Source organism: Citrus sinensis, chromosome 6 (genome assembly GCF_022201045.2).
Source record: "Citrus sinensis cultivar Valencia sweet orange chromosome 6, DVS_A1.0, whole genome shotgun sequence".
Classification (NCBI taxonomy): Eukaryota; Viridiplantae; Streptophyta; class Magnoliopsida; order Sapindales; family Rutaceae; genus Citrus; species Citrus sinensis.
In genome coordinates this window covers 16,253,904-16,268,132 of record NC_068561.1, presented here as the reverse complement: position 1 = coordinate 16,268,132, position 14,229 = coordinate 16,253,904, and the positions used below count along the sequence as shown (strand labels likewise).

Sequence of the window (14,229 nt, the reverse complement as noted above, 5' to 3'; positions counted from 1 at the left end):
AGATATTTTTTAAAAAATAGAGGGATTAAACAGATGTTAATCTCAAAATATAGTGACTAAATGGATAATCTAAACAAATGCTAATCTCAAAATATAGAGACTAAATGGATGGTCTAATGATAGATTGTTAACAAATCTCTGACCATATTCGGGTTAACATATTCACATAGACTATATGAAGGTTCGTTTGAACAAATCGAAAACATTTAGTTGTTTTCGATTTGTAATTTTTTCTCCTTTACTCTTAACTAGCTAGTGACTCGTAAGTAGTTGAAATTCATATTCATAAAATGCCAATGTTTGTATAAATTCTACTTAAATCCAACCCAAAAATACCGTCCTTTATTCCTTTACCACCCCTTTGAACAGTAGCGTAGGGATAGACAAATTCATGGCAACGATTGCTAATTTTAAGAAATATATACAAGGCAGTAAGTTGAGTAATTGAATAATCAAGATTTTCTTTTTCTTAATTACAAGATTTCGACATGAAATCGAGTACTTGTGTTACGAGAAAGCGTAACTACTCCCCTAATTTTACAGAGGAAATATGAATCTCTACAGTTGTAGGGATTTGAACTTATTTAACTAGAGAGAGTGAGTTATATCAATGGACTACAAGCCCATTAATCCATCCAAACTAATTCACGCCTATAAAGAAAGGTTTGATTAATTTAGTTATTGGCAAGTAAGTTCTTAGTTTTTCTATTCCAAACAAATTTATTTATTTATTTTTGCAATGCATGTGGTGCCTTAATCATTCTTAGGTTTCGATATCGGTTTTTCTTTTAAAAGTAGATTTAAAATTTCACAATATTAAAAAAAAAAATTTATAATATCATAAACTATCAAAAAATTAATTTACAATGTTTCGCACTAGAGAAGGACCTTCATCAATTGTCACTGTTTTCAGCGGATTTTGGGTCAATGAATGAAAAACCACAAAACCAAACTAAGAACAATAAATTTATTTTTTGTCGGGGAGATGGGTGCCTCGCTTGTTCAGTGTGTACGGGTTGTATATGCTTTTTTGTGGAGTGAAGGAGGATTGAGATGGCGGTGGATATGGCGGGGGTCTGACTTCAGGAGAGGAGGGTTGGTGAAAATCGTCTTAAACCTGCAAAACAACAAAAAATAGAGGTCAGAGGTGGAGCCGGGGGTGGCCAGCGACCACACTCCGATGTTCAAGTCGGAAATGGTTATCTCAGGTTAGAGAGCTTGCAAGCTCTCAGTAATGGAGGTTTTGAGGTTGAAGAAACCTTAGTTTTTTTGGCATGAGTGTTAACTTACTTTATAAAAATTAAACCTGAGTGTTTATATGGTGTACCCCGATCATCGTGCCACCTGGCATTCTGCTGTCATATCAGGAATATTCTTGTTTTCATGCGTATGACGGCTAAAGCGTTTCAAAAATATACGTGGAGAGCAAGTTTGAGGCGTATTCACGTGTTAGGCGTAATAGAGTGGTCCCGCATACCTCTGCAATTCTGTTGTAATTTTGCAGGCGTGGCAGGAAAAGCTGGTGGTCCCAATTGTCATAATATCAAACTTTTGGCTGATTCGCTGGCATGATAGGCGGTTGTCTCCTTTTTTGTAGCACGAGATTTTCTCACCGATTCATTATTTTTTTATACATATTCAATCGATCTTTTTGAGATTCAGGGCCCATCTATCCCTTGATATTTTTACGAAATTTTTTCTGACTTTTTATACCTTTACATGGTGTACCTGAGGTACTCCCGGAGTACACAGGGTGGCCGGGGTACCCGAGGTAAGCCAATTTCTTAAATATTGACATGTGGCGCTTCATTATTGGCCTCTTGTTTCCTTCCTAAATAACATCCCCGTAGTTTCTTTGTGGCGAATGTAACTGAGGCACAAGAAACTCTTGGAGAAACTGCGCGTGACACGTGGCGATATTTACTCTTTTTTTTTAACAAACACTGAACTGATGAAGAAAAAGGCATGGTTGTCTTCACATCTCTCCATCTTCTCTTGGGAAGTGATAATCGCCTGACACATAATTTGAATTTGAAAATATTCTTCTGCAAAATGAATTTGAAAATATTCTTATAAAGTACGATTTGTCAAGTTTAATTAAAACATGTTCCACTCTTTTTATGTTACCACTTTATTTTGAAAATCCCAAAAAATCTCCCATAAAGTTCAATTGCTTCCAGTGGCTTCTTCTTTCTCCCTGGCTTTTCATCTTTTCCTTAGCTTTATTTCTTACTCCTTTTTGGCTTCTCGTCTTTTTCCTTGGCTTCATCAACGCATACACAGGTAAAAATCTTCCTTTTCTTTTCTTTTCTTCTTTCGGTCAACTCTTTTTTTCTTCTTTTTTTTTTCTTTTTTCTTTCTCTTTTTCCTTCCCTCTCGGCTGGACTCCTCCTTGCGCACTTCCGGCGGACTCTTAACGGTTGCTGCAGCGGTCTTCGGCACCTAATCTGGTCGGCACGCAACTGTGTTTTGCAGCTTCCAGCGAGATCTCTGTCCAGCAGCTTGACGCGCGGTACTTCTCTCCCCCGCATTGTCTTATCCACTTCTTTTTCTTCTTCTTCTTCCTCTTTTTTTTTGGCAGGCTGTCCTTCGCGTCTTTTGGTGTTGGTTCCCGGTGTTCCTACCACGGCTGTCGACTTCAGATCCAAACGGTTATCTACGGGATTCCGGTCTTTCATCTTGGCGCGCTCCTTCCCTTATGTTGTTTCTTCGTTTTTCATCCTTTTTTTTTATCATCCTGACTCCCTTTTCTTTTTTCTTTTTAATCATCTAGGCTCCCTTCTTTTTTTTTAATCATCCATGCTTTTTTTTTTAACTATTATTCTGACTCTCTCTTTTTTTTTGTTGTTGAAATTCCTAACGGGTTTCATTGTGCCCATGATAGCCTAGCTTCATCCTTCATGCAATTTTTGGCGATCCGCGACTTCTCTTGGTGGTTTACAGTCGCTTTATCCCTAAATTTGCGTTCTTTGGCGACTGAAGTTTGCTACTCTTGGTGAAATCTATGTATGAATTTTTTTTAATATCTATTTCGGCTTCTTTATTTTGAAAAATACTGTTGTGACATTGTTTCTGGATTTCATGCAAAATAATGGTACTTTATTTTTCTTTGTGCTTTGATTGTTGGATGTTGGTGTTTTGCTTTTAATGGATAAGGTCTGAAGTTGTGGGGGCATGTTTTGATGTGGAGATTTTCTTTTCAACTTGTGTCTTGTGTTTTTAGGAAAACAAGATGGGGAGAAAAAGAGTTGGGGTAAAGGATCGAGATTTTGTTGATGATTTGGGTGAGGAGGCCCCATGTTCTGAGTCAACCCTTTTAGTATCCATTAATGATGATGATGGGTCCCCTTCGGGTAGCTCGAGATTGTCCCGAACTGATCCCCACAGTAAATCTAAGACTATGGGGAAGCAACCAGTTAAGGCGGCCCGTAAGAAAACCTATGCAAAAGGTTCCAGACTCAAATCTCCTACCTCTGTCAGCATTCCCGAACCTCCCCCGGTCTCCCCCACTGTCTTTGTATCTCGTAGGCTCTATTCACTAGGGGTAGGCCAACTACTCCTAGAGATCAAGAGACGGTTAGAGCTAAATATATCATACCTCCTTTTATCCGTCTTAGGGTACCTCGTAAGGGCAAGCATTCCGAGCACCCCCATTCTGACGATGTAGCCCTTCATATTTACCTTTCCGAATTAGGTCTCCGTTTGCCTTTTCAACCATTTTTTAGAAAAATGTTTAGTGAGATACATATTGCCCTCGGACAGTTATCTCTACCCGGTTGGAGATTGATCACGAGTTTGGAGGTATTGTGGCTAGATGTATTTAAGGAAGATATTTCTTACAGAGATCTGAAGAGGCTTTATCAGTTGAAGAAGCAGGCTGGTTTATCCGTAACTTATTTTTCTATTTCTTTCTTCCTTTCTCCCTTTTTATGTATATATACATCTCTCACATGAATTTTCTTCTTATTAGTTGTTTCTCAGGACTTTTACAGACATCACTTAGTCTAAAGGAACATGCCCAGTTCATGAGATGGGAGGAAAAGTGAGTGGTATTATAGAGAAGTTCCAGTCTTCACAGCGTTAAATTGATGTTTTGAGTATGACCTGGTTGGTCAGAGTTGGTTTGATCGAGGAGAGTCTTTCATCTTCTTCAAGGGGCGATACACGTATGGCTATATGGTGTTGTTGGGGTACCCTGCCTTCACTGGTTCAGTGGGATGCCCCCGTCATCTGCACAAACTTTTTTTTTAAATGTCGTATCTTGTCTCTCTTAATGTGTCTTGTTGCCTGTGACGATTCTGATATTCATTTTTCTGACCTATCTCTCTGTCTCTTTTTTTTTTTGTTTTCTTGATGTTGGATAGGTATGGACCTTTTCGCTGAAGATTTCAACGCCTTTTTCAGTCGCATGAGTGGCAGCTCCTCCCATACATTTAGTACCTCATCAAAGGGTGATTGACCTCTCATCGTTCCAGGCGCTAAGGGCAAATTACCCGTTTCCACTTTTGGTGGTTCTCGGAGTACCCCGGCTACCCATGAGAGAAAGCTTGGCTCTCTATTCACGATTCCTGGAGATCTTATGGAGGGCGAGCTTAACCCGATGGCAAACAAAAGGATATCTCATCTGACCGATTGTTTTCTTCATTCCTCCGAGTGCATTTCTACAGATATGGCCATTGAGGCGAATGGATTTGATTTAAATGAGGGCTATAGCCGAGCGCTCAAGGCTTGTCATGATATGAGTGCTTTTCACTTTTACCGATTTTTTTTGTCACTTCTTTTTTTCTTTTTTTTTTTGTGTAGGCGGCCTTCTACCTTAGCCACAGTCTTCGAGATTTTAGTGGTACCTCGACTACACAGGCGGAGGTGGAGAAATTACAAGGGGAGGTCAGACTTGGTCGGTCTCAGGAGGAGAAACTTGCGGAAGAGGTCAAGGCCTTACAGGGGTGCTTGGACCATCTAACCCGATGGAACACTCGTATATCCAAGGAATTAGAAGGGGTTAAGGCTGTGTATGATGAGCTATTATCTCGCCAGAAGGAGATGGTCGACAAAGCTTTTACTCACATCATGACGGAGGTTTGGAGTGTAGACCCAGAGCTAGTGGTACCTCGGGTGGAGAAATAGGTGGACAAGTTAGCCATTTTGAGATCGATCAAGGATAAAAAGGTAATCCAGGCTCCACCAACTCTCAGCCCATAGCGATCTTCTAGGGTACCCCAGGTACCTCAGGCGGTTCTCCCCTCTATTAGCACTGTTCATGAGGGTAGTAGCTCTTTGATCGTGGGTGCTCATGTTGATGCCCCCATTGAGGGGAGCGGTGAAGAGGATGTTCCCCCTTCTGCATGATCCTACTTGTTGTTATTTAGAGTTCATCCCTGGACGTTTTAGTAGTCTTCTTTCTTCGCTATTGTACTTTTTATCGTATGATATCCCCATTATGATGTATTGGGATAATTGTCTTTTGAAAGGTTGCCTCGGCAATCTCGCAACCTGTTCACATTAAACTTTCGCAATAGACTTGATTTGGCATGCTATTAGATTCCTCGCTTACGATTAATTTGTGTAGACTTGTGGAGGTTCCTTCGGTACCCCAGGTACCTCCTGATGTATTTTTGGTGCTTGTGTGGAGATTCCCGTAGATATGCTCGTTGCTCGTCTTAAGAAAGATTATGGCGTATCTCAAATAATTTAATAATTCGAACATCATCATAATGTAAAATGAAATTCATAATTGCGCAACTAGGATGTAAATAAAGATTATGGCGTATCTGTAATAAACTTGTGGAGTTTCCTTGGGTACCTCAAGTACCTCCATTTTTTTTTTGTTCGAGGACCTACTCGGCCCCCTTTTCTGCAGAAATGGTAAAAAACATGCTTATTTTTTTATCTGATTCTGGTCAATATTTAATGAGATAATGCAAGTAGAGGTAGATGCTTGCCAACCTTTTTTCTTTTCGGCATTTAACTCTGGTGATTGTCATTTGTCTATTCTTTACTTAGCTCAAGTAAAAGAATGAAGGTGTGGGTGTGTGCATACCTTAACGGAATCTCATGGTGCGAGGGTATGCTGGTTTACCTTGCCTTCGAGCCTTCTTTGACCCTCCCTCTTTAAATTTGTTGTATTCTTTCTTATTGGCTTCGACCTCGAACAGATCTTCACGATCAAGTTGGGTCGAAAACCCCAGATTTTTCAGATTATCTTGTAATGGAGCAATTATAGCTGAAAGGTGCATACAAGACATGGTACAATAAGATGAAGTCGCATTAATGGCGAAAATTTAACTGCAGTTACATTTAGTAATAAAAAAGGAGAATACACATCATCTCATAAAGTAAAAAACATACTTATAAACGATAGAAGCAAGATCATTACATGATAATGTTTTGTTATCTTAAAGATGGGGGATCCTGAGATCACCCTTGTCATTAGAGACTTAGAGAATTGAAAAGTGCAACTAATCAGTTTGAGGTACTCTGGGTACCCCGCATGATAGAATATACTAGACAATAGATCAAAATTATAGACGCATAAGCATTGAAGAAAAATAAATAAAGTAAATAGAAATAGGTAAAGTGCTTCCCTTTATTAGTAGTACTTCCTCAGTATGGTAGCATTTCACAGGTTCTTTATAATTGTTCTTTTCATTTAGAGTAGCATGTGTGCTCCTTGCTTTTTTTCCTTCAGCACTCGGGGATCTAGGGGTAGTTCTAACTCTTTGATTGACGCTGAATTGGGACTTTGGGGTACCTTGGGTACATCATGCATAACCGCATCCACCTCCATTAGCCCTACTCTTTTTTGTTTCAGAGGACTAGTTGTCTATAATACTTTCCAGCACGCAGCTCTCCAATGTCTCGCAAGCGCCTAATTAGTAAGGAGAATAGATGTCATTGCACTGCTGGGGTACTCCGATGGTAACAGGCAAAGTGATGATGCCATCGGGAATGACTATGTCCCTTCAGCATCTTTCTTTATAAAAATGATTGGGATAAGATAAGATAGTTGGGTAACTGGGGTACCTTAGAGTGATCTTGACCAGCGAAGTTGACTTCCTTCCCGAGGCGATCCAAGATTGACAACCTACTATAATGCTTGATGGCCAATCGAGACTCTCTTGTGAAGGTTGTACCATATGCTATCATTCAGACGTAAACTTCTTTCTTAGACCCTTGGGGTACCCGGAATACACCAGCGATATTCAATCCTCTTCAACGTGAGGTTGGACGAGGTTGGCTATGTACCTAGAGCGCTTAGGAGGGTGCTTGGGCTACCTTAAATTTCTTTGGTTTCTCATTGCTTTTTGCGGCTTTTGCTTTGTCTTCCTCTTATTTCAAGTGACACTTCTCATCCATCTTTATTTGTTGTAGAGCTCGAGAATGAGCTTCCCCATATGAGAGAGGGCGGTGCTTCTAAAATGACCACCATAACTTCCTCAAACACAAATTCTTTTCAAAACGAGTGAGAGTGTGTTGGTGACCTAACATATCGATGTGCAACACCTCTTGGTGGAAGCGGGTTACGTATTCGGCTAAAGACTCTGATTGCCCTTGCTTGATGAAAGCAAGCTCGGAAGATGCTATATCTTGGGAGGAAGCATAACGAAACTCATGAACAAAATCTTTTAAGAGCTGGTCTAAGGAAGATCCACTACCTGCTTTCAACGATCGGAACCATGATTTGGCTAGTTCGGTGAGGGTGTGCGGGAACATCCGACACATAGCATTGTCGCCCACTCCTTTAATCAGCATCTTGTCACGATACAACTCAGCATGTTCCACGGGATCCGAGGTACCCGAGTATTGCTGTATTTGAGGCATGGTGAACGTTTCCGGGAGAACCGATGTCTGGATCTCTATGGTGAATGGTGAGTTATACGCTGGCGCTAAAACATTGGTGGGATTTTATTTTTCATAAAAGAGCTTCACTTGAGCTTTGAGATACTCCATTTTTCCATGAACTCGCGGGGTACCCTAGGTGCACCTGAGGATACCGCAGTTGTTTGGGAGGCTCTTTTAGCCTTCAACTTGTGCCGGAGATCTTCATGGGCTTTTTGTTTGCGTTTGCTACCCTAGCTACTACGGGAATAACAAGAGGCAGTGGAGCATTCTTCCCGAGAACCGCCGGTTTGAAACTTTGAACGGGTGCCCGATGGCTTGTGCTTTAGTCTACTTCCCTCTAGTATTTCAGATCTTGGTACGATCTGCTTCTCACTGCGTGGAGGCGGAACATCTTGAGTTACTGAGGAAGTGGCTGCTTCGGGTACCCGAGATCTTACTGCTCTAAGAATCGCGTGAGCTAGATCCTCAAAGTGTTTATGAGTAACAGGCTCCTCGTCGGGGTGAATACCGGTTGATTGCTTAATAGATTTGCCTTTGTCTAGGCCAGACGCCCTCCTTATCGAGTCACCCATCTCATCACTGTCATAGTCCTCCGCTCTATCATGACATAGCATTAGGTAATCAGCGTGTACGTCGGGTGCCATGGCTGCGCAAGCTCACGTACTGATAAGCTTAGCACCGTGTAGAGGCTTTTTGCGGGATCCCCACAGACGGCGCCAATTGTTTTCGGCGGATTTTGGGTCAATAAATTAAAAGCCACAAAACCAAGTTAAGAACAATAATTTTTTTTTTGTCGGGGAGCGGGGTGCCTCACTTGTTTAGCGTGTACGGGCTGTATAAGTTGTTTGTGGAGTGAAAGAGGATTGAGATGGCGGTGGATATGGCGAGGGTCTGACTTCAGGTACGGAGGGCTGGTGAAAATTGTCTTAAACCTGCAAAACAACAAAAATAGAGATCAGAGGTGGAGCCGGGGGTGCCCGGCGACCACACTCCGACGCTCAAGTCAGAGTTGGGTTATCTCATGTTAGAGAGCTTGCAAGCTCTCGGTAATTGAGGTTTTGAGGTTGAAGAAACCTTAGTGTTTTTGGCGTGAGTGTTAACTTACTTCATAAAAATTAAACCTGAGTATTTATATGGTGTACCTTGGTCGCCGTGCCACCAGACATTATATTATTGGCGTTCTCTGCTGTCATGTCATGAATATTCTTGTTTTCATGCGTATGGCGACTTAGGCGTATTCACGTGCTAGGCATAGTGGAGTGGTCTCGCGTACCTCTGCAATTCCATTGTAATTTTGCAGGCGTGGCAGGAAAAATGGTGGTCCCAACTATCATAATATCAAACTTTTGGTTGATTCGCTGGAGTGACATGCGGTTGTCTCCTCTTTTGTAGCTCGAGATTTCCCCACCGATTCCTTATTTTTTTACACGTATTCAACCGATCTTTTTGAACTTCGGGGCCCATCTATCCCTTGACATTTTTATGAATATTTTTCTAACTTTTTATACCCTTACATAGTGTACCCGAGATATTCTCGAAGTACCTAGGATAACCGGGGTACCCAAGGTACTCGAAGTAAGCCAATTTCTTAAATATCAACATGTGGCGCTTCATCATTGGCCTCTTGTTTTCTTCCCAAACAGTCACTTAAATGCATTTTGTTCCTAAAATTCGAAAAATGTTATGTGGTTTGTTTCACTCTTTTGATTCGACCTACCTCATCCAATATGTAGGGTATGTGGCTTCTCTTGTGTTCTCATGAATTGTCACCTTCATAATTCACATTGTTATCGATAATTATTCCAAAATAAAAAAAAAAAATAAGTCCTTCCAACTTATGTATTTTAGGAAAACGTTATTTTCGAAACATACTAATTCTCAATCATGGGATGCGATAATAATATTATTTTGAACACGAGCTTTTTTAGAAGAAGCAAGTCCAACGACACAAGTCAAAAGTCGACGAAACCAAAGCCATATTCTTCTTTCTGTAGCATTACATCACTAGGAAGTGTCCAAAATAAAAACGCACATCACAGATTCATTCACATGGCGCTTAAAGTTTTAGGTAGGGGACGGCAAAAGTCGGTAGCCGCGATTCTCGAGCCTGCCACTACCGGCCTTTGATCGCGTGGCTGTGAATCAACCAAGTGCCCCATCAAAGTGACCCCACGTTCACAGATACACTTGATCAACCGTTTCTTCTTCATTGATGCAACTCCAAAACAAAAACATTTCCGTGTAAATCCAACCCTCTACGAGTCTCTAAATTTGGGCCCTGCTTTGAACGGCCAACGCTACGAGCTTTTGCTGCGTAGCAATTATTGAGGGAAAAACAGAGTCTTGTTCCGTTTTCGACTGATATATTTGTAGGGTTTGAAACAAGAAGAGGAAATAAAAATGACCAACGATCCCCACGGTTCAGTCTTTTTTATTAATAATCATTAGACATCATTTGAAATTATTAGAAATGCACTAAAGCTTTCTTGATCTATGTAGTCCAACGGTCTAAAAGAAGTGAACAATTTGATCAACGCATGATCATAAATGAGCTTTATTGCAATAAAATTAGTTGTGATTATTAAGGAAATTCAAGAGCAGATCTAATCTTGTCCATAGAATTATTTAATTACCACGTGTCTAAATCTCTTATAAAAATTAGGAAAAATTAAATTATGAGATGATCCAAATCCTTAATATACTCCTGTTTCAATTCTTATTTATTTGTACTCTTCCTCTAATCCTCTTAATGTAGACATGCAACTCTACATTGGTTGTCTGAACCCAAAGCAGCTAGAATTAGAATTAATGTTAATGATACTCATTATCATGTCTGAACGTCTAAATTTTATACAACATAATAAAGCAATTGCATATTATTACACAGCTCTGATTCTAGTTCAAATATAAACTAATTTTCACAGAATCTGAATATTTGGATACGAGCATGACTGCTGATAATGTTCTGAACCTATACATAAGTGATACCACCTGTAAGTTCAGTTCAGACATTTTACTGAAAACGGCAAAACAACAGGAAGATTTTTAATTATCAAACCAAACAATTAAATTAATCAGATTAACTAATAGCTACCTTGAAGTAGAAGTTTTGTAAAATAGTTAATTGGAAGAATGCCTTTTGTTGTCTGTCTGTGAAGTGCCAAAACCAAATGTTGTGAAGAGCAAAACACCTCAATCAGTTATATATTTTGATAAAACGAGACATTTCATCACGTGCGTGATCTAAAATACAAATTTGGGGCTAGTTAGACAAAGTTATTTAACCTCAAATTTACATTTTCAAACGTATAGGCTATTGTGAAACGGTTATATATTGAAGAAAATACTCTATGGTAGCAAGGAAATTAAGTATACAAAAACAAAAGAGAAAAATTAACGGTAACGCATACATGTGCATCGCGTGCAAGTCAGATTGAAAAGATAAAATGCTTTTGTTAGTGGTTCTTTCCGTCCAATTTTGTCATCATATTTTGCCGTCGTTTTCTTGTAAAAAGGCATCAGACTTTCAGTTGAAGTTAAGAATAAAATGCAAGGTAAGGTATAGAAATTAAGTGAAGTGAAAATTACCCATGAGTAATGTAAAGAAAGAAGGACAAAGACATGCAAATCTTTCAATGATCTCCAGCGAAAGAAAGAGTCACTTTTTTCCAAGGCATGATGAAATGGTCGGTCACATGTCACAACAACACTCTATTTTTTTGGGGAGAAACAGTTCATTTTTTTCTCATTTAATCAATGAGCTCATGCCTCAAAGCCACCAAAAGCTTCACTACCCTTTGTCCCAAACTCACGTTACAAATACCCCCCGGCTCCCTCACTCTTAAATCGTGAGCCCGTTGTGCCATTTATTGATTCAATTCACTCCCAAGAAACTTGAACCTATCTTGTCTATTAATTTTCACAAGAACATAATGGAGGGCAAAGAAGAGGATGTAAGAGTGGGAGCAAATAGGTATCGAGAGAGTCAACCTATTGGAACCGCGGCTCAGACTCAGGATGTGAAGGATTACACGGAGCCACCTCCGGCGCCGCTCTTTGAGCCCGGCGAATTATCGTCGTGGTCCTTTTACAGGGCTGGCATTGCGGAGTTTGTGGCCACGTTCTTGTTTCTTTACATCACTGTTCTAACAGTGATGGGCGTGTCCAAATCCAAAAGCAAATGTTCCACTGTGGGAATCCAGGGCATCGCTTGGGCTTTTGGCGGCATGATCTTCGCTCTAGTCTACTGCACTGCTGGCATTTCAGGTAACACAAAATTGAATTATAACATGTACAATCTTTATATTCGATTCTTATTGGCCTGTGCCTAATAATTATTATTCTTTTTTTGGTGATGCACAGGGGGTCACATTAACCCAGCGGTGACATTCGGGCTGTTCTTGGCCCGAAAGCTGTCGCTTACCAGGGCAGTTTTTTACATGATAATGCAGTGTTTAGGGGCCATATGCGGTGCCGCCGTTGTAAAGGGCTTTCAGAAAAGCCAATATGAAATGCTAGGCGGCGGTGCCAACATGCTCAGCAAAGGCTACAGCAAGGGAGATGGCCTTGGAGCCGAGATTGTTGGTACCTTTGTTCTTGTTTACACTGTCTTCTCGGCCACTGATGCCAAGCGCAATGCCCGCGATTCTCATGTTCCTGTAAGCACAATGCCACATTCACATTGCTACTAATTTCTCTCTAGCCTTATTGCTGTGTACGATGTATATAATGGCGTGGCATGTTTTAAGACGCTATGGTTGTTGAATTAATATTTGATTGGTGATTGTTACAGATATTGGCACCCCTGCCCATTGGATTTGCTGTGTTTTTGGTGCACTTGGCAACAATTCCTATCACAGGAACAGGCATTAACCCAGCTAGGAGTCTTGGCGCAGCTCTGATATACAACAAGGACCAAGCCTGGGATGATCATGTAAGCAATTAACTAATTTCTTGGCCGCTTTGAAGGAATTTACTGCTTGATTATGTTTTACTAATGTTATCTTGTTATGGGTGTGTGCAGTGGATTTTCTGGGCAGGACCATTCATTGGAGCAGCGCTTGCAGCTTTATATCATCAGATTGTGATCAGGGCCATCCCATTCAAGTCCAAATGACTAGTCATTAATTTCGATCCGTTCAATTAATAGCCATGTATGGAGTTGAATTGCCCACTGTCACTGGGTTTGCTTTTAATTATCTGCTGTATATGTACAACCCTTCGGTGTTTGTGGTTCTTGAATTGTGTATGACTATACATGTTCATGGCCGATTCCTATTATAAATAAATTATTGTTTCTTGTTCACTGTGAATTGTTTGATTAAGATGGCCTTTCTACTGTAACATCAGGATACCAAGAAAGTTTAAAAATAAAAATCAAATAAACTGCAATATCGCAAATGATTTTCAAAGGTCACATGCAGACTTCGAAATTCAAAGGTTCTACTGGGCCGGGCCGGGCCGGCAAATGTTCGATTACAATCTATAAACAAGTGGCTCGTTGAAGAGTATTTGCGGTTTGCGCCATCATTTATGGGTGTGTTTGGGAGTGAGGTGCTGTAACTTTTAAGCTGCAACTACTATAGAGTAAAAGCTACAGCTGTAGAATAGAAGTTAGGAAAAAAATTTATTAAGCTATCAAAACCTAACTACAAGTGTTACCAAACACCTTAGTAGCTGGGTTTTGGCAGCTCAGCTACCACATCACACTCCCAAACGGGCTATATATGTCTTATAATTACAATTTTATCTTATTTACTTCATTTCACTCTTTTATAAACACGAAAAATATAAAATCCCATATACAATACTTTGAGCCGTGCCTCTTCCACAGGGTCAATTTTCAACTTCCTAAACAGAATGTACGAATGATATAAAATCTAAGAATTGACCCTGTGATGCAGTGAGGTAGCCCTAAGCATATTCAGTGCTTTAGACATATGTTCAAGTTAACCGATGAATAAATCACCTTCACGGTGAGACTGTGGTTAAAACAACTCGACAATATGAAATTTAAATAAATAATTCACAGGAGAATTAAAGAAGAGGATGGTGGATGCCAACTACTTCAGTATGTAAAAAATAAGAGGTTTGAAGTTCGAACCTACTCATATAAGTGAGGAGAAAAATTAATTTTCCTTAAGTTAATTAGAAAAATTATTTAAAGTTTTTTTTTTTAAAAAAGGGTGTTTATAAAATAAGTATTTGAAAAACACTTTCAGATTATATGATACTATATTATTTCTGATTTTAATTGACTAAGGTCAACAAACTCGAATCCTTATTAAACAAATAAATAATTTAAAAAATAACCCGGCTACAAATTTCATTGAGCACTTAACTTGTTTATACTGGAATAATTGCATTTTATGCCACCGAATTGGCTTA

The 14,229-nt window shown here is 39.8% G+C and overlaps 1 protein-coding gene and 1 long non-coding RNA gene across 4 annotated transcripts; both read left to right on the top strand.

Annotated features, from left to right (window-relative positions):
• Positions 1-1,972: 1,972 nt before the first annotated feature.
• Positions 1,973-5,535, top strand: LOC127903015 (uncharacterized). 3 transcript variants are annotated; one of them, XR_008055769.1, is made up of 3 exons: positions 1,973-2,283; positions 2,885-3,006; positions 3,224-5,535. It is a non-coding gene; the product is annotated as an uncharacterized LOC127903015 (long non-coding RNA). The 3 variants fall into 3 exon arrangements; XR_008055771.1 differs by having other exon boundaries at positions 1,973-2,512; XR_008055770.1 differs by having other exon boundaries at positions 1,973-3,006; positions 3,224-4,166; positions 4,365-5,535.
• A 6,053-nt stretch (positions 5,536-11,588) lies between these two features.
• LOC102618921 (aquaporin PIP1-2) lies at positions 11,589-13,147 on the top strand. The gene is made up of 4 exons (XM_006480923.4): positions 11,589-12,108; positions 12,205-12,500; positions 12,635-12,775; positions 12,866-13,147. The coding sequence occupies exons 1-4, from the start codon at positions 11,775-11,777 to the stop codon at positions 12,956-12,958; spliced, it is 864 nt and encodes a 287-aa protein (XP_006480986.1). The 5' UTR covers positions 11,589-11,774; the 3' UTR covers positions 12,959-13,147.
• Positions 13,148-14,229: the final 1,082 nt, after the last annotated feature.